The following is a 27,328-nucleotide window of genomic DNA, read 5'->3' as shown; positions in this document are numbered from 1 at the left end:
CAAAGGTCTCTTCAATTAATTATTAAATAATTTAAATACAATATAGTGTGGTTTATTTTTTTTATCACGTCTTGTATAATTCCTTTGTATGTTTACCAGCAAACAACACCTACTAAAGCAACATGCAATTCATGTTTATAAGTGCTCCAAAATAACATCAAATGCAATTATTCAAGCTAATAATAATGCTTTAGTTACATAATTTAACTTTGATCATCTGTTTTTACTATGCCGTTCTAAAACCCCTGAATAGATTCCATTTAAAGAATGTGTTTATGCATTGGATATAGGAGTGAGGCATGTTATATTCACTTACAATGGGGGTATGTGTTTAAAGGTTACATATTACTCATGCAACCCAAAAGAAACCAACCCAAAGTCTTTATTGTGTTCTGTTAATTACTTATGGCATTGAATGCTTTAGCACATTGTAAACGGAACAGAACAAAATGCAACAGCACAGAATCTGCTCGATTGAAAGTTTACAGATCGATCTGAAAGATGTCTCGTGGCACATGAAAAATCTACTTTTTTATTTAAACCTTAAATGATCCTATATAAGGTACTTGTGAGGTAGTAGTATTAAATATCTAAATGCTTGGCAGTAATGCAGTACTATACTCAAAACTCTGACATTGCTTTGGTTAATTTTTAAGAAATACAGCAATATTGCCTTGAATTACAATTCACTTATGGGCATTACATTGCGAATACATGTGCATACCTAAAACTCTGGCTGCAGTTTATGATTAAGCACTTAATGTCTCACATACTACACAACTACTAGTATACAGCACGCCCCAGCAACCCCTTCGCCAAATATACACTGCTGCCATTTTAAAGGAGAACAAGCCCTATAAAATATTTCACAGTTCAAAAAACATAGAAATTGTTTCCTAATATGCAGCCTGGATCAGAGCCGAAAGATCTCATCTTCCCTGTCTCTCAAGTTCTGTGTGCGTTTGGTGATCATAACAGGAACAGCTCCCAGTACTGGCTGCTGGTAGGACGCTGTGCTGGAAGCCAGATTGTCATAATGGAGTTGTTCTATAAAGGAAAACCTTTAAATAAAGTAAAGGTGAAAGTTTAGGTAGTTGAATCATGAATCAGAAGTCATTCTGGAAATGCACCTAACCATACACACATCAATGAAATGGTTTCTTTAAAAAAGCTAACAATGCATTCCCAAATAGGTGTAGCCAGTTTAATTTCAATAGCCCAGCTGTTTCTCATTGTATAAACAGACATATGACTCATCATATGGTGCTTCCAATGTATTCTTGTTGAAGTGACAGCACAATTTACACAACAACTCTAGCCATGCCAATAATTATATTCTGTAATACCATAACAAAAGACTCATTTCATTCAGACTGACAGACAGACTTACTGTTTCTCTCCCTCCTGGCAGGTCTTCACAGCAGCTTGTTTTGACTGACTGATCAGACCGTCTATCTTTTTCAGGTATTCCACTGGTGAGAGATCAGCATTCCCGTCAGAACTACTACAGTCTGTTTGGCTTTCGTGGCTCTCTTGAGAAACCTCGTAATGTGTTTGTGCTTGACTTGTTTCCTCCTCCCTTAAATTCACTCCATTTGTAAAAGATAAAGACCCGGTCAGTACTGGGATAAAAAGTGATTCCTTGAGGAATATTGAATCGTTTGTGTACAGTCTGTTTGCCCTTTTGATTTGCTCCATCTATAACGAAAAACAAACTTGTACGAGCAACAAACAACTCAACGCGATAAAAACATATACACACATACTCACCGTCACGCCATACTTCAGTGACAGTCCTTGTAAAGTGTCACCGGGCTTAACTTTGTGCTCAATTCGTCTTTGTCTCATGGCGGGTGATAACGAAGAGGACACCAGACTGCCGTATGACCGGGTCCGGTGACCGCGGAGGAGGCCGTCAGTCCCGGAAAGGGACGATGTGTGATGACCCGCGGACATGACCCGAGCTCCGGCGGATCAAACTTTTAACTTCAGCGGACTGTCTGCGACAGCTGGACCATTCATTATGGCGAGACGTCAAAACGATGACAAATCGATCAATTCTCGTGAACAGAAAACATAAACAACACGCGATTTAACCAGTTCGCCTCGCTGCTGGAAACACTGGTCAATGAGCCACCGCACAAACTACATTGAATCCGGAGATAGCGGATATATAAAAATAATAACAGACTTCCGCACGCGCGGAGTTTTAACTTACGGCTAACGTTAGTTAGGTTACGCAGTTCTTTTCAAGGAACGTTAAGTTAAACAAGAGCAGCGCCTTAAAATGAACAATGACCGCCATTAAACTGTACACAAACCATCAAGAAAAACTTACGAATGTTATCCAACCGTAAGTATGCTAAGTTTAGACAGTCTTTAAAACTTATGTATCGCAAGAGCTTAGCTGATTAGCTTAGCTTAAGTTGCCATGGTGTAGTAAATACCCCGCCCACTCCAATCACACAATTCCTCGGTGGAAAACAGGAAGGACGCTTGTTATAGTTATAGCATATGTTTAGTTAGCAGTTTAGAGGCGTTAACGTTACGTAACTGAAGGAAAAATATAAATATAACTATGCGAAGTACATGAAGCCCTAAAGTTGCATCACCCGGTACAGTAGGTGGCGGTATGCACCTGAACAAGTTGGTTGCGACCCGCCAATAAAAACACAGAAAGAGAGAGAGCGAACTTAAGGAAAAGAAGTGTCTGTAACGTTAGCCAGAAATGTCTTTTAAGAGAGAGGGTGATGATCAAAGTCAATTGAATTTACTAAAGGTACGTGTAAGCACATCTTCCAACATGTACTATAAAAGACATTTATTTCTTCATCTAACAGTGGCCTTTCTTCTTCTCACTGTTGTATCGTTCTGTTATAAGAAACGACGTGTTGCAGATCTTTTGTCTAATTTCATCCCGGATGACGAAGCTGCTCTTATTAAAAATGGAAGGTGATTGCCGCTTTTATCTAATCGTCAATGCATTTTCCACCACATTCACTGAATAGTGTTACAGGTGTGTGTTTGATCCTTCACTGTAGATACACGTGCCTTGTGTGTTCCCATCGTCCTGTGTTTGACACTGTCGGTGTGCTCATGGTACACAGGAAAGGAAAGCGGCATCTTGAAGGTGTATTTAAGTTACTCGTTTAGTCGCTGTACTGTATCTTGACATGTGAGCTGAACGGCAGGGTTGTTCTGTTTTGACTGTAGGTATGAAATGGTATTACGGCAAGAAGAATGAAATGCAACGAGAAGTAGATAAAAGAAGGCATCGAGAATATGTCAACGTAGAAAGTGAACGGCAGGTGAATTGCATTTGTACATACACATACATTGTTTTCCAAAGCAAGACCACATGGTAATTTTGTTATTACCTGTTTTCAGGAACCCTCCAGCTCAGCTCCTTTACTGACCCAAACACGACAAATTACCCATCACGCATTACTCAGAACTACTCCATACAGTAGTTGTCACAGGAAGGCCAGGTAATTGTTTGAAATAAAGATTTGGGCTGTGAACTGACAGGTTAGCTTTTTTTTTTTTTTTTAAGTGAGCGATCTGAATCCCCAAAATGTGGCCAAGAGTATAGAAATGACCAAGGCAGCAACATCACCTTACCAAGTAATCAGGAACCTGCTGCTGTGAGGAAAGCACAAGCTGGCACCATCTCAGCCACCAGCACAACAGGTACAGCGGAAATGTAAATCTAATATTTACTTTCTGTAGTGTAGGTCTTGTTGTCTTTTAATTGATCGTATGCATTTTGTTAATTGTCATCTGTAGTGCATCAAGACCTGCTTGAAGAAAGCAGAAAGGAAGAGAGAGGAAAGGTAAAGAGAAACAGATCCAGCACTGTTGAGTGTGAGCCTCCATCAGAGCAGAGACGCAGAGAACTAGAACACTACCTCAAATTAAAGAGGTATGATTCATTATGACTTGCATTATCTGATACTGTGTTCTTAAAACAAAAAATATTTCATATATTGGCAAAGTTTCAGAAATCTCTTCTGTGTTCGTCCCATTTATGCCATCTCTGTCTGTCTCCACTATTTCAGTTCAGGGTGGCTGCAGGACAAAAGTGGAAAATGGGTAAAAGACAAAAACGTTGAGTTTGATTCTGATGAAGATGAACCTGGTGCATTTCCTTGCAATGACTCTTCTGCTAAAACAGCCGAATGTCAGGATTGAAGATACCATTCAACGACTTACAAATAAGCTTCAGGCTACATTTATTGTCTTGATGGTCACAGCTCTCATGTGATATCTTTTACGTTTAGGCCTCTGTTACCTATTTTAAAATACAATTTGCAATATTTGCAGTATTTATTTGCAGTATTTATTAGTACTGTACTTGCTATTTCCTATGACCTTTCCGAAGGTCAGATATAGTTTGCTGAATCTCGCGTGGTATATATTTTTTTACAAATATACTTATGATTTTGGTTGCATGGTTTCAATTTTAGGACAGAATATAGAACGGCTCCATTCTGTGCTTCCTTTGTCAAATGCTGTCAGCACAAGCTTGGCATAGTGTGACTCTGTGGTCCAGCTCTACCTTAGAAGTGTGACGTTTTGTCAGCCACAGAAATGACAGGAACCCACCCCCAAAACTCCTGAGAACTTCGGAAAAGCTTATACAGGCCTTTTTTTTCAAAATCGAGGTTAATTGGCGACTCCTGAAAATTTTGATAGGTGTGCCACTATTCCAAAGAGTAGCATAAATCTCAAGCCCTTCCCCCCTTCCAGGAAGTGGGTTTATTTGGAGCTTCGTAACTCAAACCCATGAGACTGTATTTCATGACCGAGCGACGTGTGTATAAATAGGTCAGGATGCACAACCATGGGGTTTCAAATCGTTCCACTTGTGTTTTGCATAAAGGTTTGGTCATAACAGGATAATCAAATAATAAAAGTTATGACATTTAGTGCTGTAATTTTATCTCAATCTTTCATTAAAATACATAAACTCAGTAACTGTTAAATTATATATCTATATACTACTGTAACTATAGATATAGATTTCTTGGCCACATTAGTGCATACTCGGTTAATATCAGTGCTTTGTACAATAGCAGTTTAAACATTGTTTAATTTATTAAAACTTTAAAGTCTGAACAATATAGAATGTAACATTTTATTCAAAATATTTACAAAGTTTTAGTTGGAAGCACCATATAAGAATGCATGAATGAAGGACTGGCTGATTAGTGTCTTTTTTACAAGTTTGCTTGTAAATTCATGAGCAGGTCAATTTTATTAGAGCAGAGCATTTGTTTTGATGAAATCCACAAAAAGCAATGTTTATCAAGCTGACTATAATGATATCCACAATGGCTGATGGTGAATTGTAACAACATATCAGGTTTATCTGTCCTGGGGGCTTCCTCGGGACTCCAGGGGGACACATGGAGAGCTGTGATACCTCTGAGAATTTCTTCTTTCATCTTACTCTCTGCTGACGAACTGAGCATAGCATAAATGTAAAACAACATGCAACAAGTGCATAAAATAATGATCATGTTTGATACAAGCTGCGATGTTTAAAATAATGTTTAACATGTACTTACGAAGGTCATTGTTTCTTGTGATGGCTATGGCAGCTCTTGCACGCGGGCCCTGCTGAGTAAAGTGATAGCCAATCTTTATAATGCTGGGGTTGTTTTCCAACATGGACGCAATTTCCATCTCAACGGAGTCTCCCTGTGTCTGTCTCTGTGAGAATAAAAATGAACAGACATCAGTTGAAGTTGTTTTTAGAGTTAAACGTGCACAGTATATTGATCTTTTACACCAATATAGGCCCGGTTTCATAGACAAGGCTTAGTCTAAGCCAGGATGGTTCCTTAGTTAATTTAGGCTATTTAAGTCGCTTTTATTAAAATGTCTTATAAGAAACCATTACTGATGTGCATCTTAAGACAAAACAATGGCACTGACATATTTTAAGATATTAAAAGAAGTTATTTTCAGTTAAGATAGCTCGAAATTAATTTTAGTCTTGTCTGTGAAACCGGGGCATAGTGTCTTACTTGGTTGTCGATCTTAATCTCAGTTAGGGTGGAGTTTTCACCCAGAGCCTTGATAATGGCCATCATGCCTTGTGCTGTGATAAAGTTGGATTCAATGTTCAGGCTCTGCAGAGTGGTGTTCGACTGTAGCATCTCAGCAATACCCTAATCCAAAAGAAAATAATTTATTTCAGATCTACAATTTTCCACAAGATTTGTTTTAATAATCCAAAAACTGCAAGATTTTTAGGGTTAGAAATATACAACATGACAGGTGGAAATGGTACAACATAACTGGCAACAACTTAACTATATAACTGAGTCATTTGTGGAACAATAATACGAAATGGAAGCAAATGAAAAAACGCAGTAAAGACGACACACAGCAGTACTTACATAAGCCACAGGATCGTTACTGCGTGTTCCAGCAATGCTGAGACTTAACACGTGTGTGTTGCGCTTCATGCCTTCAAAAATCTCTTTCAGGGTTGGGATGGGAATGTCCTACAGAAAAGCAAAACAGTCATTATTATGTAACATTACATCGGTTACTCTTTTTTTAACTGTTTCATAATTCAGACATTAGCAAGATAATCAATTTTGAAACTGTAATTAAATGTCAGACAGTCAGTCTATATCGTAGCATCAGATGAAGTCAATTTCCCATGATGCTTAGCTCTTTAGTTTTGTTGTTGTTTTCTGTATATTATTGTTATTTTCAATTGAGGAATCAACGCAGCATTTTTACCGGGATGTTGTTGAGGTTAACCTCTGTCAGCCCGCTGTCGTTTTTTTGGATGCAGCGAAGAGTTCCCTCCACATCTGTGTCATTAGGAGGTTCTTCGGGATAGACCTTATACACATCTGGTTTCACCACACCTAAATGAGAGCAGACGATAATTTTGTTTGTGCAGACCATCATTTTGTCTGTCAGGAAGCGGGTTATATTGATGCATACATACTGTTGATGCCTTCCGTGTTGGCAATCTTGCCGGTGGTGTTCAGAGCATCATAATATTGCTTGTTGCTCATGAGTGTGTACATCCCCAGAATGGCTGTGAAGATGTAAAAGTCTTAGTAGTCAACCATGTAAACATCTAGTTTCTCTTATGGGACAATTTCTTGTGAGTGTAACTGAATATTTAGTGTTTTTTCAAAGTAAACAGATAATGTTTTACGGTAAAATAATGCTTGTGGTGCAAGAATTTAATAAAAGTGTGACAAAGTTGCAGAGTGGCCTGGTTGCAGCTGCACACCGGGTGGCGCCGACTCACAAATAACTTAATTTGCAGATTTTAATTATCAATGGCTTGATTGGTAAAAATATGAATATATTTATAGTCCAGTAGCAGAAAATACACTGGAGCTCTAGATAGCTCTCAATGCCACTCCGAGAAACTATGTTGTATAACTATATTAGAACCTCCAGTTTTTTTTTTAATTCAATTACTTTGAATAGGAAAACTGTAAGGATATGTTTAATGCAACTTTAGCTTTCCAGCAGCACATCAAAAGGGGATTCATCCATAAAAAACGCCAGCAGCGGAGCGGCATGCTACTATTGAAAGTTTAATCCTGATCTGGATGAGCTCCAGAGTTAAAACTGTGTTTTGAATGAGGGGGATCTGCTGGATAATCTGCACCGGGTGATACAATCCAAAACTCACACGCATGCTACCCCCAATGAAAAGTTCTAAATGTCATTATTAATCATTATTAAGTGCTAACACGACCGATTGTTATTTCATCTGAATGCTACAGTTCTCACAGTATGGCTTGATCTGATTGGCTACCTACTACTAGTTGGCTCCCGTTCATCTTATTTTGGTGAGCTGCTGAGCTTGAGAAAACAGACACCGTGTGCTATAAATCTGTGCATGAGTGAGGCTTGACCTACACAGTTCATGGTTCCACATAGAAAGTCAGCTGGTTCTTTTATACGTATCAGAAACGGTGTCATTTGAGACTGATTGTACAACACAAATAGAGCAGATGAAATTAGAAAGGTCTCCATTGATTGACATGTATTGTGAGGGGGATATTGCGATCAGCTGGTTACAATAGTAAATAGAGGATTAGTTCGAAGTCGAGGATCAACATTTGGATTAGAGTGAGAGCTATCGCAGGACATTACAAGTTATGAAATGAGGATCAGTATTAGATGAGTTGAAAGACGATCTTTAAAGAACTTCGGTCTTTGAACCGGAAATCATGAACTGTTATGTATTATGTGAACAGAAACAGGAAGAGGACAGAATTGACCCACCTGCAATGTCACACATTTCGGCATCTGTTGCATTTCTTAGTGCTTCCTCAAGCTCGGGTTCCAGAGTGATCTGTTCTTCTATAGGGATTTGTCCCGACCCTGGTTTAGGCACAAATGCTTTACCTAAAAACGACAAACAGAGAGAGAAAAAAATGTATATGTATACCTATGTATATGTTTGAATATGCATAGGACTTTTCACAATGGATAATGTTTCAAAGCAGCTTTACAGAAATGTAAATTCAAATAACTCAAATAATTCATAAAACTATATGTGACGCTGCCTATGAAAACCCAGTTAAAGTCTTTACATAAAATCATACTTCATAATGTAAAAAACATTTTGTTAAAATATCACATAATATCTTTAATATTGACTGAGTAAGGTCACGTCAAAGATTGGAATCAATGCAATTAATGATTAAAATCAAACTTTGACGCTCCTGATCTCATTGTTAGATTATGAGACTTTAGCCTGCGGTTTTCACAGACTCGGTCACATACTGTATATTTATGTTTTTTATATATAAACAAATCAACCTGACATAAACTTTAACATAAGGTACTGTTTACGATTGTACCTCTCTTCTCTCCAGTAAATGGTACCAGGTCATCTCTGTCCTGGTGTTCTATGGCTTGCTTCTCCAAGTGATCCATGAGGGCAAAGCGATCAAAAGGGCCTGTAGGATTTTTCTTTGTCTGGTCACGCTGTCTGTACCCGGCTGGGAGCATGGTATTCTGAACCACAGAGGGCAAGAGAAGAACGTTAATTTGAAGTGTATGAGCTGAACTTGGTATGTGTGCTTAGTCAAACACAAATTTATTGCTCCACCGTTTTTGCTATATTTAAAAATAAAATTGTGCGAGTTCATTCATGGCCTATAATGGCATAATATTTCAAGGAAGTTTAGCGGCATCTAGCGGTGAGATTGTGAATTGCAACCAACGGCTCACTCCACCCCCTCCCTTTCGAAGCACTATGGTGGCTGACACAGGACTAGATGTCATCACGTTTTCGCTTCTTTGCTGAAGGAGATAATGTATTTACGAAACCCCAAAGATATTATTCCGGCATGATTGAAGAATGTTTTAGATAGCTTTCGGTGTGCCCCAGTGGAAGCAGAAATGTCTTGTACAAAAAGCATTAACATTGCACAAATTTTTGAAGACGTAAAATTATTTCTCATTGAGCTTTTTTAAAACTTTTTTTAAAGGTTTTGAACACCATATGAAGAAATTTGCAGCAACAGATCACTCCAAAATGATTTAGTTATTTATTCATCAAATCAAAACAACCCAGTTTTTGCAAATGAACTCTTCACATGGTCCGAGACCCCACAGCGAGGACCCCCTCCCACTGTATTTTGACAGTATATTAAATGTCAGTACAGTATCTGTTGTACCTCTGGGTCCATCTCCTGTAGCTCATACTCCAACTGTTCCAGCTCCTCGGCGCTGAGGCCCCTGAGGATGGCATCCTCATCGATGTCACGCGGATCACTCTTTGACATGCTGCCTGCTTGGTGGTACTCTCAAGTCACACAGCTGGCCCAGAGACAGTGAGCCCTGAGACAGAGAGATAAAAAAATATGAGAGATGAGCAAGCCAGATAAAACTTTCATTAACTACCAAAACAAACCCACAAAACCAGCACTTTTAGAAAACAAAAGAACGCTGTGCAATGGTTTGAGCTGAATTATTACATTTGGCTCGCAAATAAGACACAATAAAGCAACAATGGCTGCTTGTTTTATTCAGTTCTTAAAAGCTTTCTGTAGAAATTCAGAATGAATGGCAAAACCTGCTTTTCATTCCAAGTAACTTTCCGCCTAGCCAAAAGACTGTGCCGAAGAAACATGATAGGGAACTGTTTACATTGTTGAATGCCACAAAACCCAATTGGATTAAAAGAACAATGCCAGTATTTGTTTACAGGACGAGCATTAAGGGTTTTGAGGATATGGTGGACTTGAGAAAATATATGGTCCATTACAAAGAAAGCACTCCATAATTTTGAATTCCAAGTTAGGGAGAGAATCCTGGCTATATTTAGTTTGTGAACAGTAACTTTCAGGTTTTGGGTTACAGTAAGGAGAAGGTTAGAACTGAAGAGCGTGGAGTTATCACTGTCTCACACTCGTCTATGTGGTTATATGCTGCCACCGCCCGCATGTGAAACCGGGTGATAGAAAGTCACAGGCTAGTCAACAGTTTCAGACCACCACACCCAAACTGGATCTGCAAAACAAACATCAGACAATACGCCGATATTTTAGTCTGTAACTAAACTCTGTCTAAAGCCACTGTAGGAAATATTGTCCAATGTTCCCAATGTGGCTCTATTAGTTCAGATTACTTGTTTAATGGGAAACTCTCATTCAGATTCTATGACCAATGTTTACACTCATGTGGAAAACCATTTCGAAAAGTGAGCTCATGGTCTGTAAATACTTGCTAATGAACATATCCATGAAAGTGCAAAGCATCAGTGCTGAATCTCACAAGCTGGATCACATGGACCTGCTATGTTCTGCACTCTCACCCATCACATACTGCTGTCGGTAGTCCCAAATAGACCCATTACTGTAATATGATGCTCACTACGCGGAGATTTAGGAATAATTTTATTTAGATTGTGATTGTAAGAGATTATTAGAGATGCTGAAGGGTGATCTCACATTCAAAGACGTTTTGGGTATGTGAGGCTGTTTGTTTGCCCAATCAGAGGCTGCTAGACCAGAGTAGCATGGCTCTAATTTGTAAATCCAGTTATTCATATTAGTATGGTTTGCTTTTGCGCCAGTGACGTTTAGGGGCGGGGTAAGGGTGGGGCTTCAGTATTGCTTTTTTCTACTAATGGTACGTTTTCGTACGATTCACAACATACAAAGTCATAGGAATTAGCCATCTCGTAAAGTAGTTCTGAATTCCTGTGAGATACTGTATATTGACCGTTTTTTTACACCGAAAATACCATTGTGCTTTTTGTACACTAGAAGGTTCAAAAAAAGTTTTGCGTGTGAGAAGTAACTCCATTTAAAAGTTATTGTAGACTACAGTTATTTTTTCACACCTCGCATACACCAGTTTAGACACCCCTGGGTTAGAGACATAAATAGCGTTAACAAGGTTTTCTCTTTAGTCTTAGAATAAACATACAAAGTAAAAGATGACGTTCCGTCAGTCAGGTTATATCTTTTTTGTGTTGTGCGTGTTTTCCAGGAAAGAGCAGCTGTTCTGCACACCTGTTCCCAACTCAGCCCTAAAAATTATTAAGAGTTTCACCTGTTCAACTTCTCCGGTTCTGAAGTGGGTCTTTTAAATTAGTCCTTCAACATGGAATCCCTGCTATTCCACCGTCGCGAGGCAGCAGACAACATATGACCTTTCCAAATGGGAAAGCATTTCTTAAACTGAATTTATTTTTAGTTCATTATTTAAATAAAAAAATCTTAAGACTGCAACATAAAAACACTCAATTATACTCTTTCCTAGACACTTGTCTTTAATAGCAAGCTCATTTAATAGCAAGCTCATCTGATCTGCCTGAAACAAATTTGTATTGACCAGACATCATTTGTGAAATGACATAATAGTGCAAACCATGTCTTGTTCATATCATAATGAGAATTTTATCCATAATCAAACCTCTAGTATGGTACAGTAAGTGTATTGTGCTGTCTGAAGGATTAAACTCATCCAAAAAAGTCAGAAAATGCAATACTTCATTCTTGCAAATAACAGCAAATATTTCACAACCTGACCTTTAGCAGAAAAACAGCGAACGCATTTTCAAAAGCAACATGACCCAGCTCTGTGCTTTTCTTAAAAGCTGTTATTGTCCCCTATAAAACAAAAAGTTGAATTGGTTCTTAGAAACCCTATTCCCCCTCTGGTACTTCACAAGGGTGCTGAACGAATATCGGGCACCGACATGTCGGATACCGTATCATTCAACACCGAATGTGATCCTGGCAAGATGACTGCAGAGGTCAATATTCCCAAGACATGCAGCAAGCCTAAAAACAACCTTCTAATTCAGATTCAAGGTTCAGTTACATGGCTGATCTGATCTGAGAACAGTTCAGGTCTGCAGGCTCGAGATTAAAACACTCCTTCCAGCTCAAAAGATTTTACACTATTCGTCAACAGCTCTCACTGCCCAAGTGTAAAATTCCAAATCAATCCCAGCCAAATTAACTTTAGCTTCGCAAGTCAGCAAAAGTGCAGTACTTGGTAACACTGCAAGCAGGCAACTTGGAGGGCTTGAAAACAAAAATATATCTCTTAAAAAAACACAAGACAGCTAAAAACGCTTGTTGAAACCTGCTTTTTTTACATACTGCTTCAACCCCAGCAAATCAACAGGTGCATCGCATGCAGGCCATGCAACAGTTTGCAATGTTTCACATAAAACCTTGCTTGAATTCAAAAGCTGTATCCTAACCTAAAGTAAATACTAACTGTACTCTTAACACATTCTACATAAAAAAAAACCACAGGGGCTCAAACCATTAACATTCTTAAACATAATAAACAAATAAATAAACATACACGTATCTTCTACATTTTACAACTGATCAACTATATGTTTGTGTATAGTCAATAAATTATATTTAATATATCAAGGAGGAAATCCCTAAACACAACCAACACATGACGATAACCATGTGAACACAACAGGTTTTAAAGACGTGTCCCTGATGCTACAAAACACACACAGATTACAGAAAGACAGGTTGTGTTCTACCTACCCTCACTAAGTGTCAGAGCTACTGGGATTTTCTGTGCAGCAACTCTATGTTTGAAATCAGAGAATGGCCTCTCTCTCTCTCTCTCACTCACCCAGTAGTCTTTCCCCCTCCTCTCCGTGCTGTCTGTCTCTCTTGCTCGCCTGCTTTCTGTGCTGAGACAGGGATACTAGCAACTCTTCATGAGGTCAGCTTTAATTATTTTTTGAGAGAGAGAGAGAGAGAGAGAGAGAGAGAGAGATCTCTAGCGTAGAGTAGTGGTACTGCAAGCACATTGTATGGACAGACTAATCTGAAGAAAGAGTGATATTTAATATTTTAATAGCAATTTATTATACTGCTATTCAATCATATTAACACATTATGGACACATTACTTTCACAATCAATTAAAAACAGTGCCATTAAAAATAAATACAGTGTGGGGTATAGGCTATAACAGCAAAATTTGAAAGTAAATAAATAAAACATTAAAGAACACAATAAATATTTAAAAGTTTAGTTGGAATAATACATAAATACACTACAAATACACTGGAAAGAGATTTGATACCTACTGTGACGGTGTTATGAAGTTCTATGACACCAAAGAATAGCTATAATTCAAATGACATATTTGTGAAACAAAAACTTCCGGTAACGCACCCCTGTTTGACCTCTGCCTTTTCTTTCTCTTCGCATTGATCATATGCGTGTTGTTACATTCCTTGTTTGATAACGATCTTCTGACGAAGGTTTTTTGCAACAGTGTCAGTTGAAGTCGCTGTGGCAGTGCAGGGCAAGCCGTGCGCAGCCACATATTTTTTATAAGCTTCCCGGATGATCCTAAAGGCTTGTACATTAGCGTACGGAATGTCTGTGATGGGGTCTCGGTAAAGTGCAGGCTTATGGGTAACGGGGCAGACCTCTTGGACAGGAACGCGAGGAGCTGGCGATTGAGGAAAGCATCGCTGGAAGGTTTTATCATCGCTGAATGTAACGTAGGTGCGGGAGCATTTGGCGGCCCCTGGTGGCAGAATATTTACAAAAGCAGCGCTAGTGGATTGGGCATTAATAGGTGGTGCAGCAAGGGTTGATTCTGATTGGGAGAGAGTTTGTGGAGGGTGAGGGCCTGGATTTGGTTGGGCATCTTGGTCCAACCTGGTAATTAGATGAAATACTATTTATGCACTTGATTTATTTTAAACTACTCAAACTTTGTTGGTCCTTCACTTCTAACCATCTATAAGGTGGATCAAATCTGCAACAAGTACATATAATATAAATAGGCCTAAATGTAATAATAGAAAAATAAATAAAGGGATGAATGACTTGATTAAACAAATACAAATATATTACATGATATTATATCAGAGGTGGATAATAGACTACAGTAGACTACTACTGTTTTACTACATTATAAAGCATATATCATACTTTTTACTCTACAGCATTTTATAATTTTAGTTTTTATAAAACTATAAAAAAATTGCCTTTAATTATTAAGTACATTAAAAATCTAGTACTTACTTTTTAAGTACTAAAATGTAACTCTTTAAGTTAACCTTTTTGAGTAAAAAATATTTAAGTACTAGACTGATGTAAAAATGTAACGTAAAAACACTGATAAAGTACAGATACTTGAAAACGCTGATATTATATTATAATGTTTAAATACAGAAAATAATTATCTATCTAATATAAAAATAAATTAAGGAGTACTTTTATTTGAAAAATTATTAGCAAGCTGATTTGCATTTGATGGTGCTTCCTATATACACACATGCCTGGTAATAAAAGTAGATAGATCGATATACCACAGCCCATCTAACAAAATGAAATTCCAATGTTAACAGATTTCTATGAAGTCTAAAGACAAGAGAGGTGTACAGGTGCATAAGGACATTGTCTAAGAAAAAAACAAGTGAAATACCCCTCTACATCCACGTTTTCATCTTTGAGACTGACATCAGACACCAGGGGCATGAGTACAGAGTGATACCGGATAACAGAACCCACACACTGTCGCTTCATATGGACATGTCGTTTCTTATCTGCCTCCAAACGCTCATAATTTTCTGCAGTACAAACACACAAACAGCCACTTAACCCATACCATTATTATCAAGTTTTATAGACAAAAACAAACAATTATCAACTGTCAATAAGCAATCAATGCATGTAAAGAACGAATGTGCAAAAAAATTATATCATGAAATCTAATACGAGTAAAATTGTCCAGTGTATTTATGTTCCTCACCCAGTGATCGTAGATTCATCTCTGCTGTGATCTTGGCCTCTGCCAAAAGTTCAGCCTGGGTCAAAGGTCGCTCATGTCTGGTGCCCTTCCTTCGTCGTGGAGCAACCTGTCTCTCCTGCAGCCTCAGGTATGTCAGTCGTGTGTGTTCTGTCGTGGACTGACGCACTGACTTCCTGTCTAAAGCAGATGCATTCATCGAGTTGGCAGTTTAATTGCAATTCATCAGACACTGACTTCATGTCATTAAAGCCGAGTATTGAGGGTTTACTAACATGATGTAGTTGCAGGGCTATGTGCTGAGATAACCGCATCTGCTGTTCCAGGTAATGGTAACAACTTGATTCACAGGCAGCAATATTATTTATAACTTTATTGGCCAATAGACACATTTTATTGCACTACAGTCATCTACTTTACATAAAGCTCAATGTTTTCAGGATATGACGAAGTGAAGATAACACGTGCAATCTTATTACATTGTATTTTGTTTGTAAACAATTTTCATCATCTCACTTCCTGGGGAGTAATGTAGATGGTGTATTGTATATTCTCTCTAGGAAACTATTTTGAAGGTAAACACTTCCTGGGAAAGGGAGTGTTCGGGGGAAATATTGATATTTTATTGTTTTTACAAATGAAAACAAAACCAGAGCACTCACTCCTGCTAATGTCCTCCTGTAGTACAGTGGGGTTGAATTTGTCCATCTTTGCCTTGTCTGTCCTCCTGGGCAGCTCAGTCAGTTTCCTTTGTTTCGGTTTCTGCCTCACAACTTTAACAGGCTCCTGCACAAACAAAGCACTCTGGGATTACAGGAACCATATGACATGACAAACAAGCAAATAACGCTTTTTAGGGATTGTATATCATAATTTAGGGACTACTGTGTGTGACTGGTACTAAAGACTATTCAGCTTGATTATAGACTCCACAGGAATACCTTATAGGCTTTGGTCACCACTCTGCTCTTTTTGCGTGGTCCATCTTCCTCCTGCTCTCTATCAGGTTCATCACCTTCATCAATGTCAAAGTCACTGTCCACCTCGTCCTCAGTTTCAGACAGGTCACCCTTATACTCTTCGTCACCTGACACCTGCACAATTCACAAGTAACAGGACACAGATAGCTAACTGTGATTGAAAACTTAAACATATAGCCTTTATTCCTATTATACATATATATAGTATCATATATGAATATTGCATCTATTACACATTGTATTACATAGGCCTGTGTGTTTTTATTCCTATTATACGTGCCATAGTGTCAGTGTATATTTGTTCCTTTTAGACATATGCAGTTGTACTATCATATATGTGTATTTGGTACTGTTTAGCGTGTTGACAAAATGTTTATATGCTCTACTACTTGTAAGTCACTTTGGATAAAAGCGTCTGCCAAATGAATAAATGTAAATGTGTATTTGTTTATACATGTAGCCTATATACATGCTAGAATTACCCATGTGTTGTTCTTGTTCCAATTACATATATAGTACCATACATGTGTATGTGTTCCTATTATACATATTTGATATGTTACAGGCAAATTTATTAATATCATACATCCTTTAGATTTGTTTCAACTAAATAAAACACAATGACTCGTTAGTCTGCAATGCACTGCAATAACATAGAAGCGTGATATTCTCATGGCAAGACAATAAAAGTGACAGGGCAAATTGTTATAGATAACATTCCACAATCATGATTATGTTTCACTGCTTAACAGCTTAAATGCTTTATTTTGTGTCAATAAAAGCTGTGATTACAATACTCACCTCCTGAAATCCTCCGTAGGTGGTTTTGTAAAACTCATCTTCCTCTTCTGCATCCAACAGTCTGGACATGCGGTTTCCCGCAGTCTTTCGAGGAGCCCTGCTGAAAGCTAAACTCATTCTGACATCAGCTGCGTAACGGCAAAATGCTATATTATTCGCAATAAAATAACATGAGACGTTATAATAAATCAGCGTCTAAAAAGGGAACAGAAACCAAATGTCAAAGAATTCAAAGGTGCTGCGTAGCGTCATGAACAGAGCACAATAATGATGTATCATTTGTATAAACGAATAAAGGGTTTTTAAAATATTATTAGATCACACCAGAATTATAGCTGGTGTGATGATGCCATGTCAGACTTGCTAGTCTAATGGACATTATATGAGTAATCGATATAGAGATATTGTTCAGACCAAACTAATGGAAAAGCAGTTCGCTGCATGACCGCCAGGTGGAGACAGAAGTCAAATACAGCTGAGAACCTCTGCACTAAAGTAACCCGTGTGTTGAAGTGATTGTCCAGGTTATTTTATGACACCAGCTGTCGCTTATTTAAATGACATCAAGTACACTATTGGCAAAAATATTTATGATTTAGCCATCAATCGAATGATATCTGAATGAAAAGCAGCCTAAAAAACGTAATTTTGACGTAGATAGCCTATTTTCCCGGAACATTGCAACCGCATTTCATGTCCAATCGCCGTGTTGTCTTTTGACATGCCATGACAGTTTTTGACTGTCAAAGACCTTAAAGAATTAAGACGAACATTAAAATGCCGAACATTTTTTTAAGAGCACCAACACAAACACACCCATAGTGCACTCAGAAGCTGGTTTTACAGAAGGGCAACTCATATGTAAACCCAAAGCAGCTGACTGCTTAGCAAACATATAACTTATTTACTACATGAGGAATTGCTGACAACATTATTTACACTGAAATGCATGAAGCCATTTAAAAGGCTAAAAAGTTCCAACGTGAAAATGGTTGGAGCTGAGGGAAATTCTGTACAGTCTTATCAAAAGTTTGTAAAAGTCCACATAGGGAAATGCCTTAAGGGAATAATCATTGAGATCGATGCACTGCAAGACACTATGTGAAACGATGTATATCCTACTTTCACAAAGAATCGTATAACCTACTCCGATTGTTAAATGTACTGTATTTGGGAACCAGCTGTGATTAGTGGCAAACAGCCCAAGGGGTCAAGATCAAATGGATTCCAAGGTCTTGTATTTGTTTTCCTTTCCTTGTGTGGGAAAGGTTAAAGTTCACTTGTGTGTTTGGCCACCCGGACAGATCTCACACATGCACACACTTGTTGATATATTATTTTAAGGACTTTCCCTCAACAGGGAATCCTCACGAAAATCATTTTTCATTTTTCCAATGTCATTATTAGTATGTTTTATTCGTGCCAGTTACTTTTGGAATGTCCACACTGGTTTGCCAACATTGTTAGGACAATCTTCATAATGTAGCCGAAACCGAAAAACACCCACACAAAGAGAACAGTGCAAAGGTTTACTTCTACATACAAAATTCCCTTGCTGAATATGCATGGAATTTTAAAGAGTTTATATAGCATGTAATATACTGTGCTGGAGCTGGAATACATTTCCTTCATTTATTGTGGACAATAGGCGGCTTGTGCTGGGAAGGTAATAAATGCAGTGTTGACAGAATGCGGATGTCCTTGGAACAAAGCTGCAGTGTGTGTTTGAGCAAACATTAAAAGCCATTCAACGCATTTACATTCATTTGAAAACCAAAGGTAAAACATGTGCACACACCCCTGCGCTGTGCTGTACTCTCCCATGCTCAACTAAATTATCCAATAGCAAAGGTTTGAAAGAGCCTGGTAATGGTAATATCTCAGAAGGAAGTAAACTATACGGTTTAACACTTGCGACTTTGGACCTGTTTTTAATGTTTACTAAAGACAATGGGATTAATCGTTTTTTAACCTCAGACATTTATTTTTATTTATGATAAACATGCCTTTTCACCCAAATGATAGACCCTTTGTTGTTTTTTTTGTTTGAATAGAACCCTTTTTCATAAATGTGATTTACATTACATTTACATTTTACTTATTTGGAAGACGCTTTTATCCAAAGCGACTTACATTGCATTGTACTATACATTTTTGTTTCTGACTATGTGCAATCCCCTATATCGAGCCCATGACCTTGGCGTTGTTAGCGCCATGCTCTAACCACTGAGCCACAGGAAAGCTTTAAACAAGGTATATAACAAATATTAAATAAATAATCTGTGAAGTTTTTTTATATAAATGTTAGTGATTTGAAATTAAAAATGTTCTTGGTCCAATAGACCCACAAACATTGGCAGAGTAACAAAAACATGAATACTGTACAAGCGTTAAAAACTTCAGGGTTCATTCATGACAAAGCATTTGTTTTAAGGAAACAGCTAGTGTTCAACTTTTTTAGATTATCGCCTTGATTGCAGAGAAGGAAGGTTTTTTATCCTCCCACGCTAAAGTTGATTCATGATAGACGTGTGGTGTCATTGTTTCAAAACAGAATAGAGAAGAATTCTGGAACACACCCCCAAGGTTTAATATTTGTCTTACACTGTGTGAAAATGTAATGCATATGTATTCTCTCTCTTAAATGACAAAATGTTCTGGTTCAGAACAACAATGTGAAGCTTTAGAACATACCGTTCTATCTAATCATGAAACTATTTTGTATATAATGAGCAAGTTTCGGCCTTGCTGATTTTGAAACTATGCCCTGAAAGAGAGCTTTGTTATCAGCCTGGTATTCAGTTTCTTGTTTCTTTGATGTCTGGCATTTCTGTTGTCTCTCTGAGGCAGCCTCACTATCGATGTAGAATACTAAAACATCTGTGAAACTGAGATGGGCCCCTTTCATTCACAGCGAGCCCTAAAAATGTTGGGTTACATTGCACCAGTGTTGTAAGTATTGCATTGTATTGTTGTATTTGGGGAACAAATTCTGCTTGTTTTTGTTTGTAACAAAGCTCAAAGGCTCAATAGTACGCAGTGTCATTGGTACCATATGAAATACGTAGTTGGGCCTCTCTGAACACAGACATTATCCTGTGGGCTACGGTGGGAGATGACCTCACAGCTCAGGAATGCGAAAACACTGCTGCTGGTAATTGAGCTTTTGTGTGGGTGGTTCACCCTGCACAGCCCCCCCAACATGGCCTAGTCTGGTATGCAGACCACACACCACAGAAACGATAAAGTCATGAGATGAGATGAAGCGAGACCAGATGAGAGGTATGAATAAGAGGTGAGTCATGCGGATTACAGGAAAAATGAGAAAACTTGTGTTTGTTCAATATTTTGTGTTCCGCACCGGAGGGTGTGAGAGGGTGTCAGCTTTAACTATTTTTAATAAGCCGAACACAATGAACAGTGTACACGCATTCCAGCTGAACAAGAATATGCGCATGATCCAATTAGCATCACACATACTGTACTGTAAATTACAATGGGACACACATTTGGGTTATGTAACTCAGGTTGTTTTGCCTTTCCCATCCGTCCTTTCGCGTCAAAAGCATTACATAAGACCAGGGTTCCTGTTCGGGCATGTTGGTGGCCTAAATTCTGACCTGAGAACAGAATGTTCCTGTCTGATTGAAACCCCGGTGACGCTAGATCTCAGACGTCCAGCCCCCCGCTCACATCATGACCTCTTTTTGTTCTGAAAGAGAGGGCATAATAGCCCACTGCCTGCAGAAAACATTCCATTAAGATTCAGAGTCAGAGTCAGGCCAAGCAAGCAAGCAATAAACTAACTTATCAAAATCATCAGTATTTCTATGCTTGTAAATATACATGCATATAAATCCTCAATCAATGTGTGTAAATTTGTCATAAATCAGTTGTCATAAAAAGTGCCTCACATCACAGATTGTAAAGCGCACAAAAGTAAACACTCCATCAGGGAGGTGGCCAGTTAAAATGAAATGCACGTGGTTCATTAAAGTAAATGATGAAGGTGAATGATTCCTTTAACTGCAAAAGAAACAAACATACACCGACATACATGAGTAGTAATGAATACAGTCTGTATACAGTATGTCAAGTATACATACACACATAAATATAATACACACCTGTGTATTTATGTGTTGCATTAACAGTAGTACATTACTCTACATAACATTTACTCTAAAACCAAACGTATAACATTTAAAGTTTCTTTTCAGGTTATGGATAAATTACAATAGATGCAAATTCATCGTTAAAATGAATGTGCTTTTGACAAAGGGTATATGGCATCTTTACTCCTCCACAGTCCAGTACAGCAGTGTCTTTATTCATCTTCAGATATGCTGCAGTAAATGGAGGGTGTGGTACATAGCTGCCATACCTGGCCTAAGGACAAGCGGAAGAATCTTTCTGTGTTAAATGCAGGTATAGCAGAAGATAATCTTTCAACCTTAAGAAACAATACCCACATATTTTTAACAGCTATAAAATGAAAGTATCATAGCCAAGGTAATGTTTAACGTTGCCTCTGCACGTGCATATACAGTAAATAAATGCAATTTGTCTTCAGATAAAATTCCAGAGTAAATGTGAGTTAGTTTAAAAACTGTGTAAAACATCTTGAACATTTCCCAAGAACCAAATGTTGTTTTTTACATTTAATGCATTTTTACCATGGCGACAAACCAATGCATGTAATCGCGCTGTGATGATGTTACAATGTATGTGTATGATTGTAAATAAGATACAAACTAGAAGAACATTTGAGGAATAGCAGCATTGTCATGCAGCATACATGCCCCTCCAGCAAACGAAAAGCTTTCTGACTGTCGTAAATATTTGAAAAGAATGTCTAACACATGAGCAAAGGTTTACATTTTTGAAATATTTAAAGTTGACCTATCGTTTCCTGGTTGATGTTGTTTTGTGAAATCTTTAGGTTAAATCAGTTTGTTCCTCAGTAGGAAAAATATCAAGACTGACATCAAATATTAAACAAATCCTATTAAACAAACAGGACTGTGTTATGCTGTTTGCTGTGTTATGCAGGAGTTCGCTGCCGGGGACATCACAGGCTATGAAGAAATGTCGCACATTGCTTACACATTGTAATCTTCTGTGGGCTCTGCGTAGCCTTTGAAACTTCATGCTTGTTATCAACAATATAAAAATGTTCAACGTGAGAATGACAACAAACCCCATGCTGAAAGTGAGTTTCTGAGTAACTGAGCACTGCATGGGAAAAAGATATGTGATCGACTGAAATAAGAGTCGTCCGTGAGAACACAACAGTGACAAGTTCCCATGTGTTTATAGTTCCACCATTTCACTGTCAAGGTCAGGGTCAATGTCCTGTTGGAGTTGAAGCTCCTTGAGATAAACGCCATGTTGCTGCCATTTAAATGTCCAGTTTGCTATTTAATGGGAATAAAGTCAAAGCATGAGATCTAGCTTGTTTTTTTTTCCTGAAAGTATGGAAATGTATTTAAGCAAACGCTTTAAGCCTTTTTTCGATGCATAGTTTAAGGGGCCACTGCATGGTCAGAAACCAACCATGAAAAATTCACCTCTTCAGTGTTAATTGCCTATAATAACCCTGAGATAGGATATCTGATATTGTACTTTAGCTGATAAGGTGGATCAGAAAAAAACTTGAGCTGAAACTGTGTGACTTGTTGAATACAACCTTGAGGAACGTGTAGAGAACCGTGTGTTTAACAGAACATAGTTACTGACTACAGTCCATACATATCTGCTGCAACACACTTCCTTTTAAGGAAATAAATGTGTGCAGGCATCTGAACCTGTAATAGCTTGTTTTAGGAATGTTCCCTACAACAATAACCAGAAATGTAACAATGACATGCACAAATAGAGTCTCAGTGTTGTATAACCAACAACATTTCTTGCAACAGAAAAAGTGATCAACATTTGGGACCAAAGTCTGTGTATACAAACAAACTGAAATAATTTATCTTGATCTTATCTTTGAGCATAAAGAGTTAAACAGGTTTGGCTTGATGTCCAGGGCTGAAGCTCTAGACTCAGCTCCACCACCCCATCGCTACAACGTATTGAGCATACAGTATGCAAAGCACTTGTGACAAAGAAACAACAGATCGGCAACGATAGCTATTAATTATCGGGTTTCTTTGAAAATGCATTTTATCCGCTGCCTAAAACATAAAATCGTTATCATGTGAGCATTCATAAATTAGTCACGGTTAAATTGCTTCCCTATTTACGCTTTTGCAGTATAGGGTAATTGAACCATCCAGGAACTAGCATGCTGAAGCAGACATTCCTTGTTGGAATGCTTGTTTTCTCAACCAGGACACTTTGCATTTGGTCTGCATGAGGGACATGTGAATTTTTCCCTGCATGTTGAAGAGGAACTATAAAACACAAGCATATCTGTTTAAATTCATAACCATGAAAATCCTGGTTTTCCTGGTTACTTTGTCCAGGAAGCATTTCTTTACACAGATGATTTTGCTATGAAAATGATTAGGTACCGTGGCCGAGAAGTGCAAAACAAAACAACAACAAAAAACAAAAACAAAAAAAACAAATCTAAAAGCAAAATCCAAAAATCCAAAATCAAAATGACAAATCTGAAAGCGCAATATCAAATATAAAAACAGAATAGAAAATCTTAAAACACAACAACAATTCGGGAAACAAAATAACAAGTCAGAAACCACATCCACAAGTCAGAAAGCAAAACGACAAATCAGTCAAAGCGGAAAAGGTAGGTATTTTGTTGAAATTGGATAGCTACTGCTGATTGGATGAAACTCCTGTCAATCAAGATATCCAGGACGCTCAATGAGAAAGGACATGCATATGTGATACAGCGCATATTCATTGATTAAGGTTCAAAAGCCACATTTTGTTAATAAAGTTGAAACGGGCGATGCATTAGGAGAGATGCGTGTCTGTTTCACACTGCATGCATGAGCAGAGTCGTCGCGCGCGGCGTGAGCCCTGAGCAGCACGCATAGACTGCCTGTGTACCATCCGTGATCGTTTTCCCCTCACAAGATACAATATAAGCATATGACATGATATGTACTTTAATCTGTGTCCCTGTTGATTATGGTGAGAGAGTGACTGACGCGATCGTTTGTTTCGCTTACAAATATAAACGCCTATACACGCACATCATGGTGTACACGATGCGGTGCTGCGCGTCTCGGCCGATGTGTGAAGCCAAGCTGGAAAGCGATAACTTTGCTATGGTTTTGTTTGTACAACTGTAAAAAAAATGTGAACGAATATGAAGAGACGTTCAGAACAACCACGCGTCAGGTGCGCGTTTTCACAGTATTGTTATAGGCTTATGTTTATATTTATAAGTGAAAACAAACGCGTCAGTCACTCTCTCACCATAACCCACGGGGACACAGATTAAAGTACATATCATGTTATATGCTTATATTGTATGTATTTTGTGAGGGGAAAACGATCATGGCTGGTACACAGGCAGTCGCCTATAAACTGCACTATGCGTGCTGCTCAGGGCTCACGCCACGCGAAGACTCTGCTTATTTATGCTGTGTGAAACAGACACGCGTTTACTCCTAATGCAAGATGAGCCCGTTTCAACTTTATTAACAAAATGTGGCTTTTGAACCTTAATCAATGAATATGAGCAGTATCACATATGCATGTCCCTTCTCATAGTACATCGAGCGTCCTGGATATCTTGATTGACAGGAGCTTCATCCAATCAGCAGTAGCTATCCCATTTCAACAAAATACCTACCTTTTCCGGTTTGACTGATTTGTCATTGTGTTTTCTGACTTGTCGTTTTGCTTTCTGACTTGTCGATGTGGTTTCTGACTTGTTATTTTGTTTCCCGAATTGTTGCTGTGTTTTAAGATTTGCTATTCTGTTTTTAGATTTGATATTGCGTTTTCAGATTTGTCATTTTGATTTTGGATTTTTTTATTTTGCTTTTAGTTTTGTTTTTAGTTTTGCGATTTGTTGTTTTGTTTTGCACTTCACGGCCACCGTAATTAGGTCCTATATTTATTAAAAAAAATATTAGAAGTTTAAAAAGCACTTTCTATGCTTTCCCAGCATGGTAAAACTCCACGTATTATCAGTATTATCCATCTTTCAATAGCAAAGAGGATAATTCCTGTAAGTGTTTTTTTGTATTTCCCCAGAGGACTGTGTTTATTTATTTGTATTTCCCCTTGTACCATGATCTCATCTATTAAATACAAAAATTCCCAATCGATTATGAATGATAACATGAAAACACAGTTGTTTTGTTTTTACACCAGTGTCTCTGCCATCCTCTTCTTAAACGATTAAATAACCATTCATTACATGCATTTGAGAAATTGACTGCTAGCAGACAATTGGGTGGTTTCCCATACAGAGCGCAGGACTTTTTTTTAGAGCTGTCTAAACCGAAAACAGCTTGCAATACATCTTAATATACTGTACATTAGTGCCACTGTTTTCTCTCAAAATGCACATTGTCCTCTTTTTTTGTAAGGCATGTTTGTGAAAAATACTTGTCTTACTTTAACTCTGGCCTAGTCCTGGCTAAATCTAATCCCTGTCTGGTAAACCGCCCCTATATTGTTCAGTTTGTCTCACATAAATCAGGGTGTACTTAACTCAAACCGATTTTGATTGGAGGGTCTGGGATAGTAAGAGCAGTTCAAAGTACAAAGTACAGACCATTCTTAAACTTCATGATTTTATGACAACAGCTATCAATGACTGTTTATGCATTTGTAGGACGCTCAGTGATTTCATTTTCAAATGATATCAAAATATCTGAGATCCGTAATGCACGTGTAAAAAACAGATGTGGTGTTGGTCACTAGCAAATAATTACAAATAAATAATTTGACTCTAATAAACTCCTACAGATCTGTTGTAGGTATTTAGACAAAACTCCCAGTAAAACACTTTGTGAACAGAATGCATGGACCTTGTAGACAATTCTTTGGAAAAGTACCAAGGTACTGATCACTTTTCCCCAGAATCAAAAGTGAAACACTCTAGAGAATCAGAATCAGAATCAGAAGAGCTTTATTGCCAAGTGTGCTTGCACACACAAGGAATTTTCTTTGGTGTTGGAAGCTTCTAGTACAGACATTCAACACAATGACAATACAATATAATACGATTTACAGTCTAAAAGATTCTAAACTGGTCTAGATGACACCCTAGTTAAGCAATTGTTTGTGTAGCATTAAAACTGAAATGAAGAGAGTGACATTACTAGCATTGTTTATGTTCTGTGGAAGCGCAGTCATTTATACAGAAGAAAAAGTTAATAAACAATTGTGGTGAAAATAAATGACCAAGTCCTCTTGGAATTTAAAATCTTGAAGTTGTTAAGCACAAAAAAAGCAAAAACAAATGGCAATACACAAAAACATTTAATAATAGTAACTGTCTTGTACACAATAGCACAAAACTTAATTAAATTATGAAATTTGCACCAAACTGACATCGATAAATAGCAATGAGAAAAGTTCAACATCTGAATTAAAATAAATTTTACATATACAGGAATCTAATCGATATACACTTTATATATATGAGAATATTTTAGCTAATTAGCTATCAATTTGAAGTTCCTCGACGTTTTGTTCACTATTGTATACAACAAATAAAACTATAGTCAATCTCATGTTTTGGTTTCAGAATAAGTCACCGGGTTGTTTTGACATGGCATGTGAATAACCCTCTGGTCTTGTTAACCTCAAACGTTTTACAGACTAAACATCAGACCATACTATGTTCCCAGATAGCACAAGTCTAAACCTGTTACCCATCAACCACACATTTAAAAAAATGACCACCGACACTAATTTTGACACAAGTTTAGTGTCAAAATCTCTTTACAAACATTTTGGTTTCTAAATCTACCTGTAGTCATTCATAATAGCATACAGCTGACATTTAAAGTAATGCGGCTATGGAATGTAAACAGCACAGGAGTCCTTTTCAGCATTTGCACAGGCACTCTTGATGTGCAACATTCAAAACATTTCCAAAATGACAAATGAATTCCATTAAAACCCTTTCATTTAGATTTGGCAGCTATTTTTTATCCAAAGATGGCCTACATTGCTACACATTACAAAACGTGAGGTTCTTGCACTGTTGTCACATACCAAATGTCCGACTCTTTACAAAACCAATGATATTTATGCCTTTGAAAGACACTTTTATCACCTTCACCATACTGCATACAGTTTGAATGCATACTGTGACCTCAAGTCAGTACAGGGCACTCTCAAAAC

The 27,328-nt window shown here is 37.8% G+C and overlaps 4 protein-coding genes across 5 annotated transcripts; 1 reads left to right on the top strand and 3 right to left on the bottom strand.

The window, feature by feature from the left end:
* Positions 1–158: 158 nt before the first annotated feature.
* Positions 159–1,960, bottom strand: lysmd1 (LysM, putative peptidoglycan-binding, domain containing 1). The gene is made up of 3 exons (XM_057339527.1): positions 1,771–1,960; positions 1,391–1,698; positions 159–1,061 (listed from the first exon to the last, which is right to left on the bottom strand). The coding sequence occupies exons 1-3, from the start codon at positions 1,954–1,956 to the stop codon at positions 914–916; spliced, it is 642 nt and encodes a 213-aa protein (XP_057195510.1). The 5' UTR covers positions 1,957–1,960; the 3' UTR covers positions 159–913.
* A 704-nt stretch (positions 1,961–2,664) lies between these two features.
* scnm1 (sodium channel modifier 1) lies at positions 2,665–5,322 on the top strand. Its single transcript, XM_057339526.1, has 8 exons — positions 2,665–2,779; positions 2,882–2,952; positions 3,042–3,130; positions 3,214–3,308; positions 3,388–3,488; positions 3,554–3,690; positions 3,787–3,922; positions 4,059–5,322. The coding sequence occupies exons 1-8, from the start codon at positions 2,729–2,731 to the stop codon at positions 4,189–4,191; spliced, it is 813 nt and encodes a 270-aa protein (XP_057195509.1). The 5' UTR covers positions 2,665–2,728; the 3' UTR covers positions 4,192–5,322.
* Positions 5,148–13,235, bottom strand: tmod4 (tropomodulin 4 (muscle)). Of its 2 annotated transcripts, none has more exons than XM_057339525.1 (10): positions 13,123–13,235; positions 9,681–9,843; positions 8,859–9,015; positions 8,278–8,400; positions 6,974–7,066; positions 6,760–6,890; positions 6,408–6,515; positions 6,033–6,176; positions 5,571–5,715; positions 5,148–5,466 (listed from the first exon to the last, which is right to left on the bottom strand). In XM_057339525.1, exons 2-10 carry the CDS (start codon positions 9,786–9,788, stop codon positions 5,444–5,446), a joined length of 1,032 nt encoding a protein of 343 aa, XP_057195508.1. In that variant the 5' UTR covers positions 9,789–9,843; positions 13,123–13,235; the 3' UTR covers positions 5,148–5,443. The 2 variants fall into 2 exon arrangements, with proteins under 2 accessions (XP_057195508.1, XP_057195507.1); XM_057339524.1 differs by having other exon boundaries at positions 13,032–13,144.
* A 122-nt stretch (positions 13,236–13,357) lies between these two features.
* Positions 13,358–17,495, bottom strand: vps72b (vacuolar protein sorting 72 homolog b). Its single transcript, XM_057339523.1, has 6 exons — positions 17,045–17,495; positions 16,205–16,357; positions 15,926–16,049; positions 15,267–15,443; positions 14,940–15,084; positions 13,358–14,167 (listed from the first exon to the last, which is right to left on the bottom strand). The coding sequence occupies exons 1-6, from the start codon at positions 17,159–17,161 to the stop codon at positions 13,726–13,728; spliced, it is 1,158 nt and encodes a 385-aa protein (XP_057195506.1). The 5' UTR covers positions 17,162–17,495; the 3' UTR covers positions 13,358–13,725.
* Between the last annotated feature and the right edge of the window lie 9,833 nt (positions 17,496–27,328).

This window comes from Triplophysa rosa, linkage group LG8 (assembly GCF_024868665.1).
Source record: "Triplophysa rosa linkage group LG8, Trosa_1v2, whole genome shotgun sequence".
Classification (NCBI taxonomy): Eukaryota; Metazoa; Chordata; class Actinopteri; order Cypriniformes; family Nemacheilidae; genus Triplophysa; species Triplophysa rosa.
Note: the sequence above shows the minus strand (reverse complement) of the source record. Positions and strands in the feature narration are given on the sequence as shown.

Coding starts and splice junctions, on each gene's coding strand:
- lysmd1 (XM_057339527.1), bottom strand. CDS start 1,956: ATGTCCGCGGGTCATCACACATCGTCCCTTTCCGGGACTGACGGCCTC. Junction 1,699..1,770: donor CACTGAAGTATGGCGTGACG/GTGAGTATGTGT, acceptor TTTTCGTTATAG/ATGGAGCAAATCAAAAGGGC. Junction 1,062..1,390: donor TGCCAGGAGGGAGAGAAACA/GTAAGTCTGTCT, acceptor CTTTATTTAAAG/GTTTTCCTTTATAGAACAAC.
- scnm1 (XM_057339526.1), top strand. CDS start 2,729: ATGTCTTTTAAGAGAGAGGGTGATGATCAAAGTCAATTGAATTTACTA. Junction 3,131..3,213: donor AGGAAAGCGGCATCTTGAAG/GTGTATTTAAGT, acceptor TTTTGACTGTAG/GTATGAAATGGTATTACGGC. Junction 3,489..3,553: donor AGTTGTCACAGGAAGGCCAG/GTAATTGTTTGA, acceptor TTTTTTTTTAAG/TGAGCGATCTGAATCCCCAA.
- tmod4 (XM_057339525.1), bottom strand. CDS start 9,788: ATGTCAAAGAGTGATCCGCGTGACATCGATGAGGATGCCATCCTCAGG. Junction 6,516..6,759: donor TTAACCTCAACAACATCCCG/GTAAAAATGCTG, acceptor GCTTTTCTGTAG/GACATTCCCATCCCAACCCT. Junction 5,716..6,032: donor AGATTAAGATCGACAACCAA/GTAAGACACTAT, acceptor TTATTCTCACAG/AGACAGACACAGGGAGACTC.
- vps72b (XM_057339523.1), bottom strand. CDS start 17,161: ATGAGTTTAGCTTTCAGCAGGGCTCCTCGAAAGACTGCGGGAAACCGC. Junction 15,444..15,925: donor ACAGGAGGACATTAGCAGGA/GTGAGTGCTCTG, acceptor CATCTGCTTTAG/ACAGGAAGTCAGTGCGTCAG. Junction 15,085..15,266: donor GATGAATCTACGATCACTGG/GTGAGGAACATA, acceptor TTTGTACTGCAG/AAAATTATGAGCGTTTGGAG.